The 16,797-nt window shown below is 44.6% G+C and overlaps 1 protein-coding gene across 7 annotated transcripts in view; it reads left to right on the top strand.

Moving 5' to 3' along the window:
- The window catches only part of AKAP13 (A-kinase anchoring protein 13), a 315,522-nt gene that overhangs the window by 116,344 nt on the left and 182,381 nt on the right, over nt 1-16,797 (top strand). For all 7 annotated transcript variants that reach the window (XM_055417745.2, XM_088829675.1, XM_088829674.1 and 4 more), the window contains 2 exons: nt 4,216-4,363; nt 14,992-15,288. In XM_055417745.2, the coding sequence (XP_055273720.2) occupies nt 4,216-4,363; nt 14,992-15,288 (445 nt within the window). The remainder of the gene's footprint in view (nt 1-4,215; nt 4,364-14,991; nt 15,289-16,797) is intronic.

Below are 16,797 nucleotides of genomic sequence, written 5' to 3'. Positions count from 1 at the left end.
CGGGGATCACCTGTGACTTACAAAGTGAGGCCTGGTGTAGATGGCACTTTCCATTAGTTCTTGTGTCGTCTGTCAGCAAAGCTAGTCAGGACCCTGGAGAAGCGGTCAGGTTCAAGGATACATTTCTCATGAACGAAAACACTTGCAGGGAGGGGCCTCAAGACGGGGACACATGTGCACCTGGGGCAGGGTCACGTCAGCGTGTGGCAAAACCAGCACAGTAATGTAATTAGCCTCCAATTAAAATAAATAAGTTTAAATAAATGAAGACCATGGGATTACTTTTGTAACAGTATGCCATGGGTTTTGAGTTCAGATTACTGAAATGTAGATGCATTCTCTTTCTGGCATTGCCTCAAACTAAAAGTTTGATCAAGAATGTCTTGAAAGTTTTCCTTGTTAATAACTTCATCTGTTATAGGTAAAAACACAACAGATATGTTAACTGGTTAGCAACCTGGATTGACTGACTTGTCTATTCCTTGGGGCCTGCCCTTCCCCTGAGCAGCAAGATCCATTATCACGGTATCTCTTGGGGAAGGTGTGATCAAAGTGACCACCTCAACTGAACTTCTTACTTAGACCTGTTTTCCATTTTTATTTTTTAATCGCCTATTTTAAGGCCATCTCGAGTAGTTCTAAGTGTCTGGTTACTACTGCAGTAAAACAGGAGCCATGCGGCTGAAATGCGGAGTCCAAATGTTTATTGTTTGTTCCTAACAACTTTATCAGAGTGCTGAGAATACTCCTTCAAGGAGAACAGATGTTTTAATTCCAGGTGCCTTCAGAACCTAAACTTCAAGTGAGTTTGAGGTGAATTAGGCTTCTGTGTTCACTTCTATTTAATATTGTGGGTAGCTGACTCAGTGTTTCTTAAAAAAAATAGAGCTTTGAAAGCAATTTAAAACTTAACTTTTGTCTTGGGAATGAAAAAAGAGGTTGATCCTGAAAGCTTTGTTAAAAGGAATTTCAATTGCTTATTAGCCATCCCTTCTGACCACAGTTGAAAGAAGGCCCCAGCTGTCATGAGTGTCTGGGCGCAGAAAGTCTCACGGCAAGATGTTGGGGCTTTTGTGGAGAGGACCTTCTTGATATTGAAAAAAGATGTATTCCTTGAATTTCAGGTTAGATATCTAAGTGAAAAAAAAAAACAAAAACTTTTTTCCCCCTGTAAAGTCGACATTGTAAATAGTTTAGGCTTGCAGGCTCTGATCTCTTTTGCAATAACTCAGCTCTTCAGTGGGCTTCCTTGATGGCTCAGGTGTTGTAAAGAAGCTGGCTGCCAAGGCAGGAGACTCAGGTTCGATCTTTGGGTCATGAAGATTTCCTGGAGGAGGAAATGACAACCCACTCCGGTATTCCTGCCTGGGAAATCCCAGAGACGGGAGCTTGGTGGGCTACAGTCCACAGGGTCACAAAGAGTCAGATAAAACTTAAGTGACAGAACAAAGTCAACTCTTTGATGGCCCATTGTATTGCAAAAGTAGCCATAGGCATTGTAAACAAATGACATGACTGTGTTCCAATAAAATTTTATTGGAAGTTTGAATGTCATAGAATTTTCCCATGTTAATATGTGTGAGCCACACACAATAAGAGCCACACACAAACAAGCAGAGGGCTGGACTTAGCCCATGGCTTATAGTTTGCCAACCTGTGCTCTAAAAAATGAAACTTTAGAACTTTCAGTAACTTTTTTTTATGTTATAGTGATATTTCAATACCTTGAAAAATGTATTCTTCTTTGTATGCCACAGACATTTTAACTGGTTGTAGTTTTATCATGCCAAAGGATAGTTTACCAGCCTCAATTTTTAAAAAATGTTTCCAGAATAGGGGCTTTCGAGTTGTGCGCGTGTGTGCGTGCGTTGTGTTTTACCCTCTCCAATATTCTTGCCTGGAGAATCCTATGGACTGCGAGCCTGATGGGCTATAGTCCATGGGGTCACAAAGAGTTGGATACAGTTGAAGCAACTTGGCACTCATGCGTGTTTGTATGTGTGTATATACACACACACATAAATATATATATGAATACACACACACATTTATTTATTCTTTTCAACCACTTAAAAATGTAAAACCTTTCCCAGCTTGTGAGCCATACACAAACAAGAGTGCTGGACTTGACCCATGGCTCATACTTTGCCAACCTGTGATCTAAAAAATGAAACTAGAACTTTCAGTAACTTTTTTTTTCAGGTTATAGTGATATTTCAATACCTTGAAAAACTAATTCTTCTCTGTAGATATTTTAACTGGTTGTAGTTTATTATGCCAAAGGATAGTAAATATTTTACCAGCCTAAACTTTTCAAAAACATTTCCAAAATAGGGACTTAGAAGTCCTAAAGTTTAATTCTAAATAGTGTCTGAAGTCAGTGGTAATGCTGTTGTACCGACCGTGCTACTCCTGTGTTAGGGTGCTTGGGAACTTTCCGGTTCATCAGTCTTAGTAAGTTATAGCTTATTTGTAGTTCATTCTGACTTCTTACAGCAGACTGGAACCCATATCGGACACAGGGCACTGCACAGAACCCTGGGAAAAAAATTAGAGAGGCACTTAGGGCTCTGGGAACTACTTGGAATTCAGAGCATTCCTTGATCCCAAGTTTGATTTTAAGATGTTTGGTTTCATTATGTACTGAAACACTAGCTGCTTCTCTGTTCTGCTGCTGGCCATTAAGTTGTGGCCACAGAGTGGCATGGTTCTTTAATTGGCTTTATTACTGCTAAAGTAGAAAGGGAAAAAATACTGTAAGTAATGAGAATTCTCTCCCCTATTTAATGTTAAAATGGCCTGAGTTTCTCTTAATTAGATTTTCCATAGCACATCATTAAAGATGTACACAACCTAAACCTCAGTGCTTTAAAGTCCTTTGTTTATGGTTACCACATAAATTATATAATGTTTGTGAGAATGGTAATTAGGACTCTATTTCATAGAATAAATTTAATTTAGCCACTGATCTCAGTTAAAAAAAAATTAACCTATAAAAGTTGCTGGAAGAGGGAATTCCCTGGTGGTCCAGTGGTTTGGGACTCAGCTTCCACTGCAGGGGGCGTGCATTCAGTTCCTGGTTGGGAAACTTAAGATCCTGCATGTTGCATGGTCTAGCCAAAAAAAAAAGTTGTTAGAAGATTATTGAAATTGATAGTTGCAGCCCCATGGACTGTAGCCCATCAGGCTGCTCTGTCCATGGGATTCTCCAGGCAAGAATACTGGAGAAGGTAGTCCTTCCCTTCTCCGGGGGATCTTCCCAACCCAGGGATCGACCCCGGGTCTCTTGCACTGCGGGCAGATTCTTTACCAGGAAGAAGATTATCAGCAAGTGAAGGATGAAGATGTCTTAACTTCTAAATAGTTGCAGAGTCACAGGCAGAGTTACCGGGATTAGATTTATGGCTTGATGGAGGGGTGGGATAAAGAAGAACAGCAATTCCAGATGGTCCGGAAATACACATTGTTGGAAAAGCAGCTCTCCCATCCTCACAGGTTGAGGGTCTTATCCTAGGCTGAGTGGTGAACGTGTTTCAAGAGTTCTCACATATTAGCTGTAAGAAGAGAAGGTATTATCTCCATTTATACAGTCAAAGAAACTTGAGATTTAGAGGATTTAAGTAAAATCTTTTTAGATGGAGTTTAAACCCAGATTGGTCTTGAGCCCAAGTCCTTTGCTCCCTACGGCTTCCAGGCCAGCTCTTTAGAGGCGCTCCGTGTTCACTGGAGAACGAGTGACCTTGGCAGTGACTTGTGGGATGTAGAGTTTAGAGAGTTATTGCCGCAATCAGAACACAGAGGTTAAGGGGCATTCGAAGTATAAGGATGTAGCTGTTTAATATACTTCCTCCATCCTCTCTGCCTTATTTTTAGATTTTCCTGGAATTTTTACAGAGCTTTTTAAGGGAGCCGTTTTATGTTCTTTTAAAAAATTTTTCCAAGTAAATATCCCATTATCTTGTTGGTTTGCTTGTTTTTCTCATTACCTCCACTAAAATGTAAGCTGAAAGAAGACAGATTGTTTCGTATCCTCAATGCCTAGACCACTTCCTGGCACATTAAGGGCTCAGTCAGTGTTTGTATCATACAAACTTGCTAGAATGGGTGCAGTTGGTATGACACGCTGATTTCCCTTTCGGTTTGACGTTCTGTAAAAATCAGCTCCCCAAAGAGCCTTACTAACGCAAGCTTACTAACTCTCCTCCCCTTTCCCAGGGCGACTGTGTTGTTACTGTACTGCTCGCGGAAGAGGACAAAGTTGAAGATGATGTAGTTTTTTACTTGGTGTTTTCGGGTTCCACCCTCCACCACTGTACAAGTACTCGGAAGGTCAGCTCTAATACCCTGGAGACCATTGCTCCTGGTAAGTATTTGAACACAGTCTTCACCCGCCTTTATTTATTCTGTGTTCTAGCGTAGAGTGACAGGAAGAATGAATCAGGGTGATGAAACTGCAGTTGGAGTTTTGTTTTAAATACTCTTCAGTTTATTTCTTGCTTGTTGCACAGCTGAGCCTAACTAAAAATAATTGAAATAAAATGGTGTCATAAATTAGAAGATAATTGTTAAGGTCAACAAAAATTTTAATTTATTGGAATGTTGAAGCAAAGTAAAATACATTTAAAAGATAAAAGTTCATGCGGTCACTGTGGTATGACTACAGTTTTGATTCTGATTTTCATTGTGGCAAAAGCAAAGGTAAATTGCGATCACTAACACAGTCTTGCGTATCTGTGAGGGGAAGACTGTAAAAACCAAAGTTCCCCCAAATTAACAGATTACAGTTCATGGTGAAATGAATACTTAATCACTGTTGCATTTATCCATTTAATGGAATTAAAAGGAAACTGTTTACTTGTTAAAAATCCTTTGCAAAGTCATTATATCATTGCTACTTCCACCAGAAACAGCTTTTGACCGTTCTCAGGCATCTAAAGGTATATTGATTTGTGTTTGGAAATGAACTTATTCAGTCTTTCCTCAACCTTGCTTTGAAGTTAATAATTGGTTAAATTTCATCTGAGTGCAAAAGAGGGGAGATTTAGGGGGAACCCATAAAAAGTGTTGACAGGTGAACCATTTGCTTTCAGAGAACAAAATGCATTTAGTTCTTACTGAAACTTTTCCTGTCTTCAGTGTTTTTATGTAACATCGATTCCACTTTTGTTGAAATAGATCATGTAAAAAAACGCCAGTATTTGGTGGCTGCTGTGCCATTTTACATAAACTGACTTCACTTCTGATGCCTGCCAGATCCTGAAAGTGATACCACATTCACGAACTGAGATTCTGACATTTATCCTCCTACTTGACAAAAGTGATTTTGAAAATACAGGTTTTAAAGGTTGTGGCAATTCCTATGTATATTCTCCCTCAAACTTTTAGGGGTAGGAGATTGAGCAAGAAGTTCAGGAAAGGTACTGATTGTTTTTTCTTTCCCCTAAAGAGTATTACGTATCCTCCTTTGTAACTTAAAGCTCCAGTCGTCTTGTTCCTGTGATGGATATCATGTCAAAGGGTCTGATCTGGAACTTGCAGTCTGCTGACCATGAGCTATCCAGTGTCACCCCTGCTAGACACATCTTCCGTGTGTGTGACAGTGAGAAGCAGTCCCTGAGCTGGGTATTTAAGAGAATCAGTCAGTCCCTGACCACGCTCTTATTAGGAAAGGAATGAGGATAATGTTTATAAGCTTACTTTTCCTCCTGATTTACAAGTACTGTAGCAGTTTGTGTGTTTGTGGATGTGTCGATGTATATATGTGTGTGTGGGTATAGGTAGATAAGATAGATAGCAAGAAAGCCTGCAAGCAGATAGCCGGAGAATGGGCTTTCCTGGTGGCTTAGATGGTAAAGAATACATCTGCAGTGCAAGAGACCCAGGTTCGATCCCTGCGTTGGGAAGATCCCCTGGAGAAGGGAATGGCAACCCACTCCAGTATTCTTGTCTGGAGAATCCCCATGGACAGAGGAGCCTAGCGGGCTACAGTCCATGGGGTCGCGAAGAGTCGGACATGACTGAGTGACTAACCCAGAGGAAGGACAGCTGTTAGGACATAGCCCTGTGTGCTCGATGCCGCCCTCAGCCGCAGCAGGGTCCAGCCTCTTGGTGGAGAGGGCTGTGCCTGGCGGCCCTGATTCCTTCAGTGTGAAGGTCCTTAAGTTAGTGTGGGCTGCAGGCAGTTACTATCTTAAGTTCACAGGTCCACGGTATTGTGTGGTAGCCAAGAGCTCAAGGTTCTTGCGAGTTCCTTGTATACTGTCCCCTGCCTACTTTTTTGACTTCAGTTTTCATTTCCCCACTTGCCTTTGGGCTACCACGTCTCTGATAGGTCTCAGGACCCCTTCTTCCTGGCCCCACACGTCGCTGGGTGTCCTTTTGTACCAGTTGACTCTGGGTACCCTCGTTCTGCTGGCTCCAGCCCGCCAGAATGGATATTGTGTTCTTCTTTTTCTCCCTAGTTTGATCCGAATCCTTAGTACCTTCCTGACCGCTTTGCTTAGGGCTTGGAATCCCAGTGCCTGGCCTCTCCTAGTTCGCCACTAAGCAGCTCTCCTGCCCTCAAATTATGATCTTACCTAGTGCCATCTTCTCACAGCTTGTCCCCTCTGCTCCCAGCTGGCCTGCATATTCTGCAACCCACCTGATTCAGTCAGGCTGCTGCTTGAGGCCCTTAATCACAGCAGAGGTGACAAAGGATTCGACTCCTTGTCCGGTTGTACGAGCAGGCCAAATGAAGAGCGAGGCGCCCCGTGAGCCTTTGATGTTTGTGCAGGGGTCCCAGTGAGCCTCCCTCCTTGGTGAAGGAGGACCTCTGTCAGCCACTGAAACAGGAAAGACTTCTGAGTGGGTCTCATTGCTTTGGTCATCAGGCGTGCGATTTTCCTCTTCTCTTCTCTTTTTCAGCTGCTATTGTCCAGACTGGCTCAGGAACTGTTGTGGAGGAGGGAGGAGAGATAGGCAGATTTGGGGGTTAATCAGCTGGTTTTGAATTTCTTGTTTATATTACAGAGTTAATATTTTTGTGTAGAAGTAAACGGCCTTAAATCTGCCTTGGGGGATTTCTTTGACTTGTTTATTTTCCTTGAGGTCTTTACTCAGATCCTGTCCACTTTATAAAAGTCTACCTTCTCCTTTATATATATATATAAAACCTGCCTTCTCTACACACTCCCTGGTCCCTTTCCACACTTTACTTTTCTCCACTGCACTGATCAGCTTCCGACTCATTTATACGTCTTATTTATTTTCTGCTTGCCTCTGCTAGAGTGTCGGCTTCACCAGGGCATGGATTCGTGTCTGTCACATTCTCTGGTGCATCTGTGAATTCCTCCCACTTGATGGGATTGGCTTTCTACCATGTTGAAACTCATCCTGGTTCTCAGACACTGCCCTGCTAGAAAGGTTGTACATACGTGTGTCCACACACACCCCCCCCACACACACACACACATACCCCTTTCTTTCGAAAACTGCCAGAGGATTCTCTGGCTTCTTGAGTTGCTTTCTTGTCTTGGGGCAGGAGCCCGTATTTTCTGTCCAGAGCTGCATCTGATGATTTCTGTGTGTCCTATTAATGGCCTCAGATTTTGTGCGGAGCGCGGCGTCAGATTAGTCACGATTGCTCGTGGCGAGTCCGCTCCTGCCTTGTGTGTCCTGGTTGGAGGGGGCCACGCCTGGTCTGTCTGCAGCAGCTGCTGTCGGGGCAATGTCCCCGCCACCCCCTCGCGTGTGGGCCTTGCTCCTCGGGTCCTAGTCGTCCAGCTGACCCCGAAAGAGAAGAGCTTTGTGTCTGCAGATGTCAAGTCTCGTTCAGACTGCTGGCTCTGATTTTTCTTGGAGTGCTCCGTGCATTTCGCTGTCACTGTTGTGTAATATTTTAGTTTTCATGAAAACGAGATGATTGATTGATCTTCCTGAGACAGCTACTCCTTGATGTTCATTCATTTGTGACCTTTTATGATTTTGGAGGTAAGGAAATGAGACATTTCTTGATAGTCTCCGAAAAAAACCTCTGACTCCAGATATTGAGATTACAGTACATTGCCCCTCCCCTCATTTCTTTCATATTTTCTCACTTTTGGGCTTTTTGATGATAAAATTAACAATGAATTGTATATGCATGTTTAGTTATAAAGAAATTGTAAAGGCATTTTCTTGCCTTATCACCATAGACAGGCTGTAGACATGATACAGCCCCCCCTTTTTAAAAAATGAAATTATGTTAAGATTAGTAGCATCTTAGGACAGTATTGGAACCTTTGGAAACTTTATCTGACTATTTTAAAGTGCATGGGTAATTTTTAACATATATAGTAATTTTTCAGAAAAACATATGAAGACTTTGGAAATACTGTCCTCTCTTTTGAAAGTAAAGCTGTCTTTGTGCTAAGTAACACTGACAAAAAAAAGTTTTATAGTATAAGACTACATTCAAAATACCTATGAAATTGATTAGTTTGAGAATATAATTTGCTGTGAAACATATGTCTAAAGACAAAAGGTGTTGCCTTTGTAATAAATAAAAATAAAATACCTCTGTTCTTTTCTCTTCATATAAAACAAATCCAACCCCAAATCCCATTTTAACAAAACAGTGATTCTCCTTGCAGGATGAGGTCGAGAAAACATCTTTTCTTTAAAAGGCTGTAGGATGAGTAAGTAATATAAAGAAATCTGAGGACCCGCTGAAGGTATGAGGTACTATCCTGTGCTCACTTTTATTAATTAAATCTGAAGGTAGACCAAGCAAACAGTAACTGCAGGATGGAAAATGAGGCAGGGTATTCAGTGGGTGAAGCCTTGTGACAGGCTTTGGTGCAGAATCTGTCATAACATGAAATCCTAACATCGCTCGCATGTCTGTCATTTACTTTTAGAATTCACAGCAAAGGTTCTTGTTTGACAGGAAAATAGCAAACATTCCTTGACCCAGAATTTGACTCAGCTCTTTGGTATCTTTCCTTTCTTTCTCACTTATCAAGGGAAGGTACTATATAAAGCAGATTTGTTATTGAAAGGAAAGAAAAAAGTACATCTACCATGATCAGAAGTCCTTGGGGGCTTAATTAAACATCTTTGCTTACAGCCGAGGTCTCAACAGGTGGCCTGCAGTGAAATCACCGTATCTCTCAGTTCCTGGTGACCAAGGCTCTGTTTCTGGCAGTAGATGTCCAGAGGGCTCCAAATCAAATAACACTTGAGGAGAAGTTCTGGACTTTTAACTGACCCAGTCAGAGATGCCCTTGCTCTCTGCCAAAGTAATCATTTACTTTTTCACTGGACTCTAAGTCTCCCTATCCTAAAATACTCCTACTACAAGGCTATCTCTAGACAGACGTGATTTTATATTTTAAAAGACTTAAATTACTGTCCGGTGCTAATCAGTATACATGGCTACTTTTGGGGAGGACCAGGTGAAGGAAGCTTTGTGCTCTCTGGTGTCCAGGGGAAATGCCTGTGTGGACCCTGCACCCTCTTGAGCTATGGACACAGCACTCAGATGGAGTTCACGTGTCACAGTGGGACCAGTATCCTCCCAGAGGGGTAAGAGTTGGTTCTTAGGTGGTTTAAAACAAAATTTTTTTCTTTTAACTCTTTTTCCAAAAAACAAAAATAATAACTTTGTTTGCTTACTTATTTTTGGCCGTGCTGGGTCTTTGTTGCTGCGAAGACTTTCTCTGGTTGTGGAGTGCGGACTCAGCAGTTGTGGCACACAGGCTTAGTTGCTCTGCAGCACATGGGGTCATCCTGGACCAGGGGTGGAACCCACGTCTCCTGCATCAGCAGGTGGATCGTTACCACTGAGCCACCAGGAAAGCATCCACTTCCCTGATCTTACTCTTCACATATAAAGCCCAGATATAACATACAAATGTATGGGATGTCTGTATCAAATTTTCATGGGACGGGGATGTCAAACAGAGAGAAATGTTTAGAAAAGCTGCTTGGTAGATGTCAGTGACTGGAAGATTGAGAACACTGCCTTGGAGTGATAAGCTAGATTGTAGTTCATCAGACTTTTAGTGTCAGTTCGGCCCTTTCTCCCCCGACATGTGCGTGATTCCTGTGCCTGCTGTTTCTCCCCTCTCCTTAAATGCGTCTCTGCACACACACAGAGATCTTTGGTGCCTTTATGCACATTTGCACGTCGACCATTGGACCACTGAAAACTGGCAGTAGGTACATACTTTAGCAAATAGTCCTCTCTCCTGTTAGAGGGTTGGTCTGAAGACCAAAAATTTCCTTTAACTCTGTGTAGCCTCTCCAGAGCAAAGAAAAAGACACCAAGATTTCAAATACTTTGCCAAACTGAAGTAGTAAAGTGTATTATTTTTGTCTTTTCCAACACTGACGGCGAATGCAGTCTTTGTCATAGGAAACGACTGAGTGGGTCTGGGCTTGGCTGGTCCAGCAAGCACTTCCAGGGTTCCCTTTTGTTGGCGTGCGGGCAAAACAAAGTCCCGATTGTTTCATCCTCAAAAGAGAAGGCCCGGATGGGATGTGTGCCACTTTTAGCCTAATAGGAAATGAAGTAATTGTTGGGTCATGCTTAAGCACTTTTGTTTATCTGTGGCACCATTGCGTTGCCATGGATACAGGTGCTTCATCCAGTGTAAGGAGCCTGCGGAAAAGCTCACTGACCTCAGGAGCACAACACCTCCTGACCTCTCAGCCCAAAAAGGACCGTGAGCAGTTACATGTTTGTCTCCCGCCCAGGTGCTCCGGTTGCATGTTGTTTTTCTTCATTCTTCCCCCTTTATATTTTCAGTTCTCCAGTGTGTCGGGGCAGCGTTTAGCTCAGAAGCTGTGTTGGGCTTATGCGGAAGCTCTCGGTACAGTAATAGAGATCTGTTTGCCTTGAGTCACCTGAATAGGAGCATTTTAAGGAGGAGAGTAAAAAAGCTGGCTTAAAACTCAGCATTCGAAAAATGACGATCATGGCATCTGTTGCCATCACTTCATGGCAAATAGATGGGGAAACAATGGAAACAGTGACAGATTTTATTTTCTCGGGCTCCAAAATAACTCCAGCCGGTGACTGCAGCCATGAAGTTAAAGATGCTTGCTCCTTGGAAGAAAATATATGACCAACCTAGACAGCATATTAAAAAGCAGAGACATTACTTTGCTGACAAAGATCCCTCTAGTCAAAGCTGTAGTTTTTCCAGTAGTCATGTATGGATGTGAAAGTTGGACTATAAAGAAAGCTGGGTGCTGAAGAATTGATGCTTTTGAACTGTGGTGTTGGAGAAGACTCTTGAGAGTCCCTTGGACTGCACGGAGATCAAACCAGTCCATCCTAAAGTAAATCAACCCTGAATTGGAAGGGCTGATGCTGAAGCTAACGTTCTAGTATTTGGCCCCCTGATGCGAAGAGTCAACTCACTGGAAAAGACCCTGATGCTGGGAAAGATTGAGGGCGGGAGGAGAAAGGGACGGCAGAGGGTGAGGTGGTTGGGTGGGATCACCGACTCAACGGACCTGAGTTTGAGCAAACTCCTGGAGCTAGTGAGGAACAGAGAGGCCTGGCATGCTGCAGTTCATGGAGTTGCAAAGAATTGGATACAACTTAGGGACTGAACCACAACAGCTGATAGTATTAAAAAGATTGTAACCACGGGTAGTAGTAGACACCTGTTTCTGTAAGGTGCTTGCTGTGTATGTGACCCTCTCAAACTGATACTTCCTGACTCTCCCCTAGCTGTTAGTCTACTTCATGACCTCTTAGAATTCACTCGGTAACGGTCAGACCTCTTCCAGCCCATGATTTACTCGGTACTTCTGATGTAAAACTCATCAGACCTGCTTGTGCGTTACATTCAGAAGTCAGTGTAAAAAAAAAATGGAGTTGAGGTTCAGGCCTCGTTTCTTTAGCAGTCTGACTCTTCTTCCCCTCTCTCAATTCTCTCGAGGTCTTTCGCTCAGAAGGGTTTCAGTAGAGTTTCCAGCACTTCCCCCTCTTTAACAGGACTTGTATTTTTCTTTCCTCTCTCAGTTACCAGGAACTTGAGTGGAAGGAAAAACACCATGGAACTAGCTGAAAACCTTGTTACTCTTCTTTATGCTGCAGCTTCTGTTTTCATGTAAAAAGGAGTTAAATTGTGGTCAAATTGGATATGGTTTCCCGTCCCATCCCTTCTTTTGCCATGAAGATGTAGACATTGTTAATACCTTGTATTTTGTGTGTACAAAGGCAGTCCTAAGTTAATGGCCCCTGAAAATAGTTAAGTCTTTAGAGCTAATTTGTGGTAGTAAGATATTTTATGTGGGTAGATGCAGTGATTTCAGTTTTATTAATGGGTTCATATTATTATATAACCTCCGCTTTTGAAAAATGTTTTTTTTTTCCCTATATACTTTATCTGAAAGGTCATAGATAGGGATTAAAAACCAATTCTCTGAACCACTTGAGCCTAATAGAAAACATGATGGACTAACCACTGGAGCGCCAGGGAACTCCCCAGATGTTAGCTGTTAAATGTGACAGAACAGTTTCAAAGAAATATTTTCTGCCAGGAAAACCACCTGAACCTTAACTACCTGAACCAGCTGATTTGTTCCTGCTGAAGTTGTCTTATATAATTAGGCTGGCTGCCCTTCAAAGAAAGGTGAATATTTTTCCCCCCAGTTTCATTTTGTGTAATAGGTGTATACGTTCTGCGTATTTGTTGAATTGAAATGCAGACCTGAGTGTACATACACAGCCGTGCCCATGGGGGCAGAGGATGCGTGATTTCCACAGCCCTTCTACAAGGAGTTAAGCTGGGAAGGCAGTGGGAGCGGCTGGTGGAGTTACACACTTGTATGGAGACTGATTTCCGGGGTTCGTGACCCTGTTCCTGTGGCTTTAATAGTCGTACTGGCCTGTCATGCCAAGTATAGGGTGGGCTTCTTGCAGACAGAGACGTAACTGTCACTGCTGCTAGTTTATTTGTAAGCGATGCTTTACAGGACTCTCACACCATGATGTTTAGCATCAGACCTGACAGATTCTGCTTCACAGTTGTGTGAATTTGGGCAGTTTCTCTCTTGAAGTCTCCGTTTTCTCATCTGTAACGTGAGGACAGTACACAGCATATACATTTGTTGTGTTAAGAAAATGAGATCCCTGGTGTGTCATAGGTTCTTGGTTAGTCAGTACTTGTTCCCATCCTTAGATTACACACCAGTGAGAGACTTTCTGTCACAAAGGAAAGCCTTTAAAGAGACTCCTGGGGGGAAAGGGACTTCCCTGGTGGCTCAGATGGTGAAGAATCTGCCTGCAATGCCAGGAGACCCAGGTTTGATCCCTAGGTGGGGAAGATCCCCTCGAGAAGGGAATGGCAGCCCTCTCCAGTGTTCTTGCTTGGAGAATCCCATGGACAGAGGGGCCTGATGGGCTGCAGTCCATGGGGGTCACAAAGAGTCGAACACAACTAAGCGACTAACACACACATGGTGGGGGGGTGGGGGGAAGTCTGTAGAATATTGATTTACTTCTCTCGTTGGTCACAGTGGGGAAAAAATGATTGTTTTCTCTTTCAAAGACAGCAGAAAGCTTAGTTTAGTTTGCTCTGCCGGGTAGGAAGCCTCTGTTGGCTGCGCCTGTGGTCTGGCACTCAGGGACCCTCCAGCTCATCCAGAAGCCAGGAAGGGCTCTGCGTGTGTGTGGTCTCTGGGAGCCTGGCCCTCAGGTGCCTGCAGTTCCTCAGGCAGTGCGCCAGGGGGCGCAGCTCACACAGAAACACCAACTCCAGTTTCTTTTCCCATCAGAAAGATAGTTATGGAAGAAATGATGATGTTAGGAGCATAGTTCCAACCAGCTGAGATCAGTGCCTGAAGGTGGAGAAAAAGTGTGTTTTGATGAATACATTCCGCATCTTGGAAATGCATAACATGGTGAGGCTGAAAACCCCAGGGAAGATCTGATTTTCCAGGAATGCCTCCCTGCGGGAACAGTGCTCACACCTTCCCGGTCTAGACACCAGCGGAGTGCCCTGAGGTGGCAGGTAGCTTGCTGCCTGATGCCCAGAGCTCGTGCATTCTCTGCCTCTCTGGGCAGTGGGCACCGTGGTCTCTGGCCCTAGCATTGCATCATCCCTGTGCAAACAAGGCAATTTCTTTGAAGTTCTCTTTTCTTTACAGGAAAGAATGGGCATCTCAGAGCAAAAGTTATTTTCTCTGCCTTGAATTGCTTGCCAATAGTAAGGTGAAATCAGGTCGCGTGCTTGGTGCCTGCTCAGCCGCTTCAGTCGTGTCTGACTCTTTGCCATCTTATGGTCCGTGCCCTGCCAGGCTCTATCCGTGGGGCACTGGGGCCTCAGTCCAGTTCCTGCCGGGTAACCCGTGGAAGTGTCTTTTTCCCTGCTGGGTTTCCAGAACCAGGGTGGCTCAGGAGCCTTCCCACTGGATGCTAAGCCTCATCCCACTGTCCTTGAGCTTTCATTCTTTAATTTGTTCAAGTTGAACAAATTAGTGTATATTGAGATTTTCAGAGACTGTTAATGCCAAACATTATGCTGCCAGCATGGTGGCAACTGGAATACAAAGTTAATCTGTTAATTTGGAAGGGGAACCGGGGCTTCCCAGGTGGCTCAGCGGTAAAGCACCTGCCTGCCAATGCAGGAGACAAGGAGACGTGGGTTCAGTCTCTGGTTTGGGAAGATCCCCTGGAGAAGGTAATGGCCACTCACTCCAGTATTCTTGCCTGGAGAAATCTCATGGACAGAGGAGCCTGGTGGGCTACAGTCCATGGGGTCGCAGACAATCAGACATGACTGATTGACTGAATAACAACAGGGGAACCAATTGATATTTGCAAATAGCACTTGTGAAAAATGAATTAGAGATAGAGTTTTGTGAAGCGTGGAAGATTGCTGTCAGAGTTTGGGGCAAGGAGGGGGTCCTTTCAGGTTGGGGGAGCGTGTGTGTCACGCAGGAAGAGCTGAGACACCCACCCCGTCTTTCAGGAGGAGGGCCCTGATCTTCCTGCTGCCTGTTTCTCCTTAGGTCATGACTGTTGCGAGACAGTGAAGGTGCTGCTTTGCGCTTCCAAAGAGGGCCTGCCCGTGTTCGTGGTGGCGGAAGAGGACTTCCAGTTCATCCAGGACGAGGCCTACGACGCAGCCCAGTTCCTGGCCACCAGCGCTGGCAACCAGCAGGCCCTGAACTTCACCCGTTTCCTGGATCGCTCAGGACCCCCGTCCACAGACGTGAACTCCCTTGATGAGAAAGTCGCCCTAGCCTTCAGGCACCTGAAGCTGCCAGCGGAGTGGAATGTGCTGGGGACAGACGCAGCCTCACACGGTAAGGACCTCGGATGACCCGCAGCCTTTGAGCTCGGGCTTCTTTGTTTTTGGATGGGGCTGCTTTCCTACGGGGATGACCCTCCCGTCTCCCACGGTGGCTGTGTAGACTCTGCTGTTACAGGAGCGGCGTGGCCTCAGTGGCGCCTCCCCTGGGTCCTCCTGCTGAGCTGTCGGGCCTGTTCTTGTCGGGAAACCACCCCACAGAGTGCTCAGTCGCAGCGGCAGCTGTCAGAGTAGCCTGTGGCTCGATGCCGTTTCGTGGCCTGGACTTCACGCTTGATCTCCTGTGTGTAGAGAGAGGCCCGTCCTTCATGAGGAGGGCAGCAGAGGAACGTTTGACACTTCTTTCTAAAGATCAAAGACAGGATTTTCATTATTGTATTCTCAAGGTCTCTAGGGATTCCATGAGGTTGGAAGAAGGAAAAGACAGGGGAGTCATCAGGAGGGGCGCGCAGGGGAGCAAACCGAGACCTGGAACGCCCCACCCCTCACGCTTTTAACCAGAGTACTCTCACTCTGGTTTATTTCATCTGCTCGCTCTCCCTGTTCATGGAAGGAGGGGCTCCACTTTTTAAAAGGCAGTGAGGTAGTAGGTATCTATATATGTTCCTCTTTTTCTGACAGGGGATTTCCTTTGTCATTATTCTTGTGGTAAAATGACACCTATTAGAGGTTGTGAATGTCTGTGTGTGTGTAAACACACACATCTGATGAAGCAGCATATACCTGGAGTCCAACGAACAGCGTCATCTTTCCCTCCTGAGTGCAGATCTAATGGAAAGATTTAGGAGTTACAGAGATCAGAGTGTTTGCTTTGTTCCTGACAGAAACCGAATGGAAAGGCTGACTTCAGTCTGCTTGCCGGAAGGTGTTGCTAATCCTCTTGACTCTTATCTCTGGAAGAACGGGACAGTCACAGGACTGCCCTGCAGTGTTCTCAACTTTGGTTATTGTGTTATGAAGGGGTCGCCCAGAAGGCCCTGGCCCCCCACAGGCAAGCAGACCTTGACTGAGGACAAGTGCTCAGCGGGGCTGAACCGGGAGGGTGCCCAGTTCCCCGTTCTCTAGACCCATCAGATAGCTGTTTTCTTCTCATGGAAGAAGGGTAGTGAGGTTTTGCTAGCTTTGGTTCTCTTAGACCCACTGAATTTTACCACTGGGGCGGTGACCAGTTGCAGGAAGGGGACCCCACTGTCAGGGGCTTCCTCTCAAGATAAGACTGGGCATTCCTGCCAGGTAAAATACAAAAGGAACTTTGGATGCTCAAATGAAGGGAACGAGCATTTATCCTTTTTCTTTTTAACATAGTGCCTAAGAAACCTCTGCATTACTGAGATCTAGAGACCAGAAGATTTGCCTTTATACAGGACAGTGGGCGCTTTTCCAGAAGCCTAATGTTCAGACATCTCTAGGTCCTGCTGTTCCACACCACCACCACCCCACCCCCCCCGCCGCCCAATATTGATTTGTTTGTTGATTGATTGCTCACTCTGGGTCTTCAGCATTT

The sequence above is a fragment of the Moschus berezovskii genome, chromosome 21 (assembly GCF_049115385.1).
Source record: "Moschus berezovskii isolate FMDL1 chromosome 21, NW_MosBer_1.0, whole genome shotgun sequence".
In the NCBI taxonomy this organism is placed as follows: Eukaryota; Metazoa; Chordata; class Mammalia; order Artiodactyla; family Moschidae; genus Moschus; species Moschus berezovskii.
Note: the sequence above shows the minus strand (reverse complement) of the source record. Positions and strands in the feature narration are given on the sequence as shown.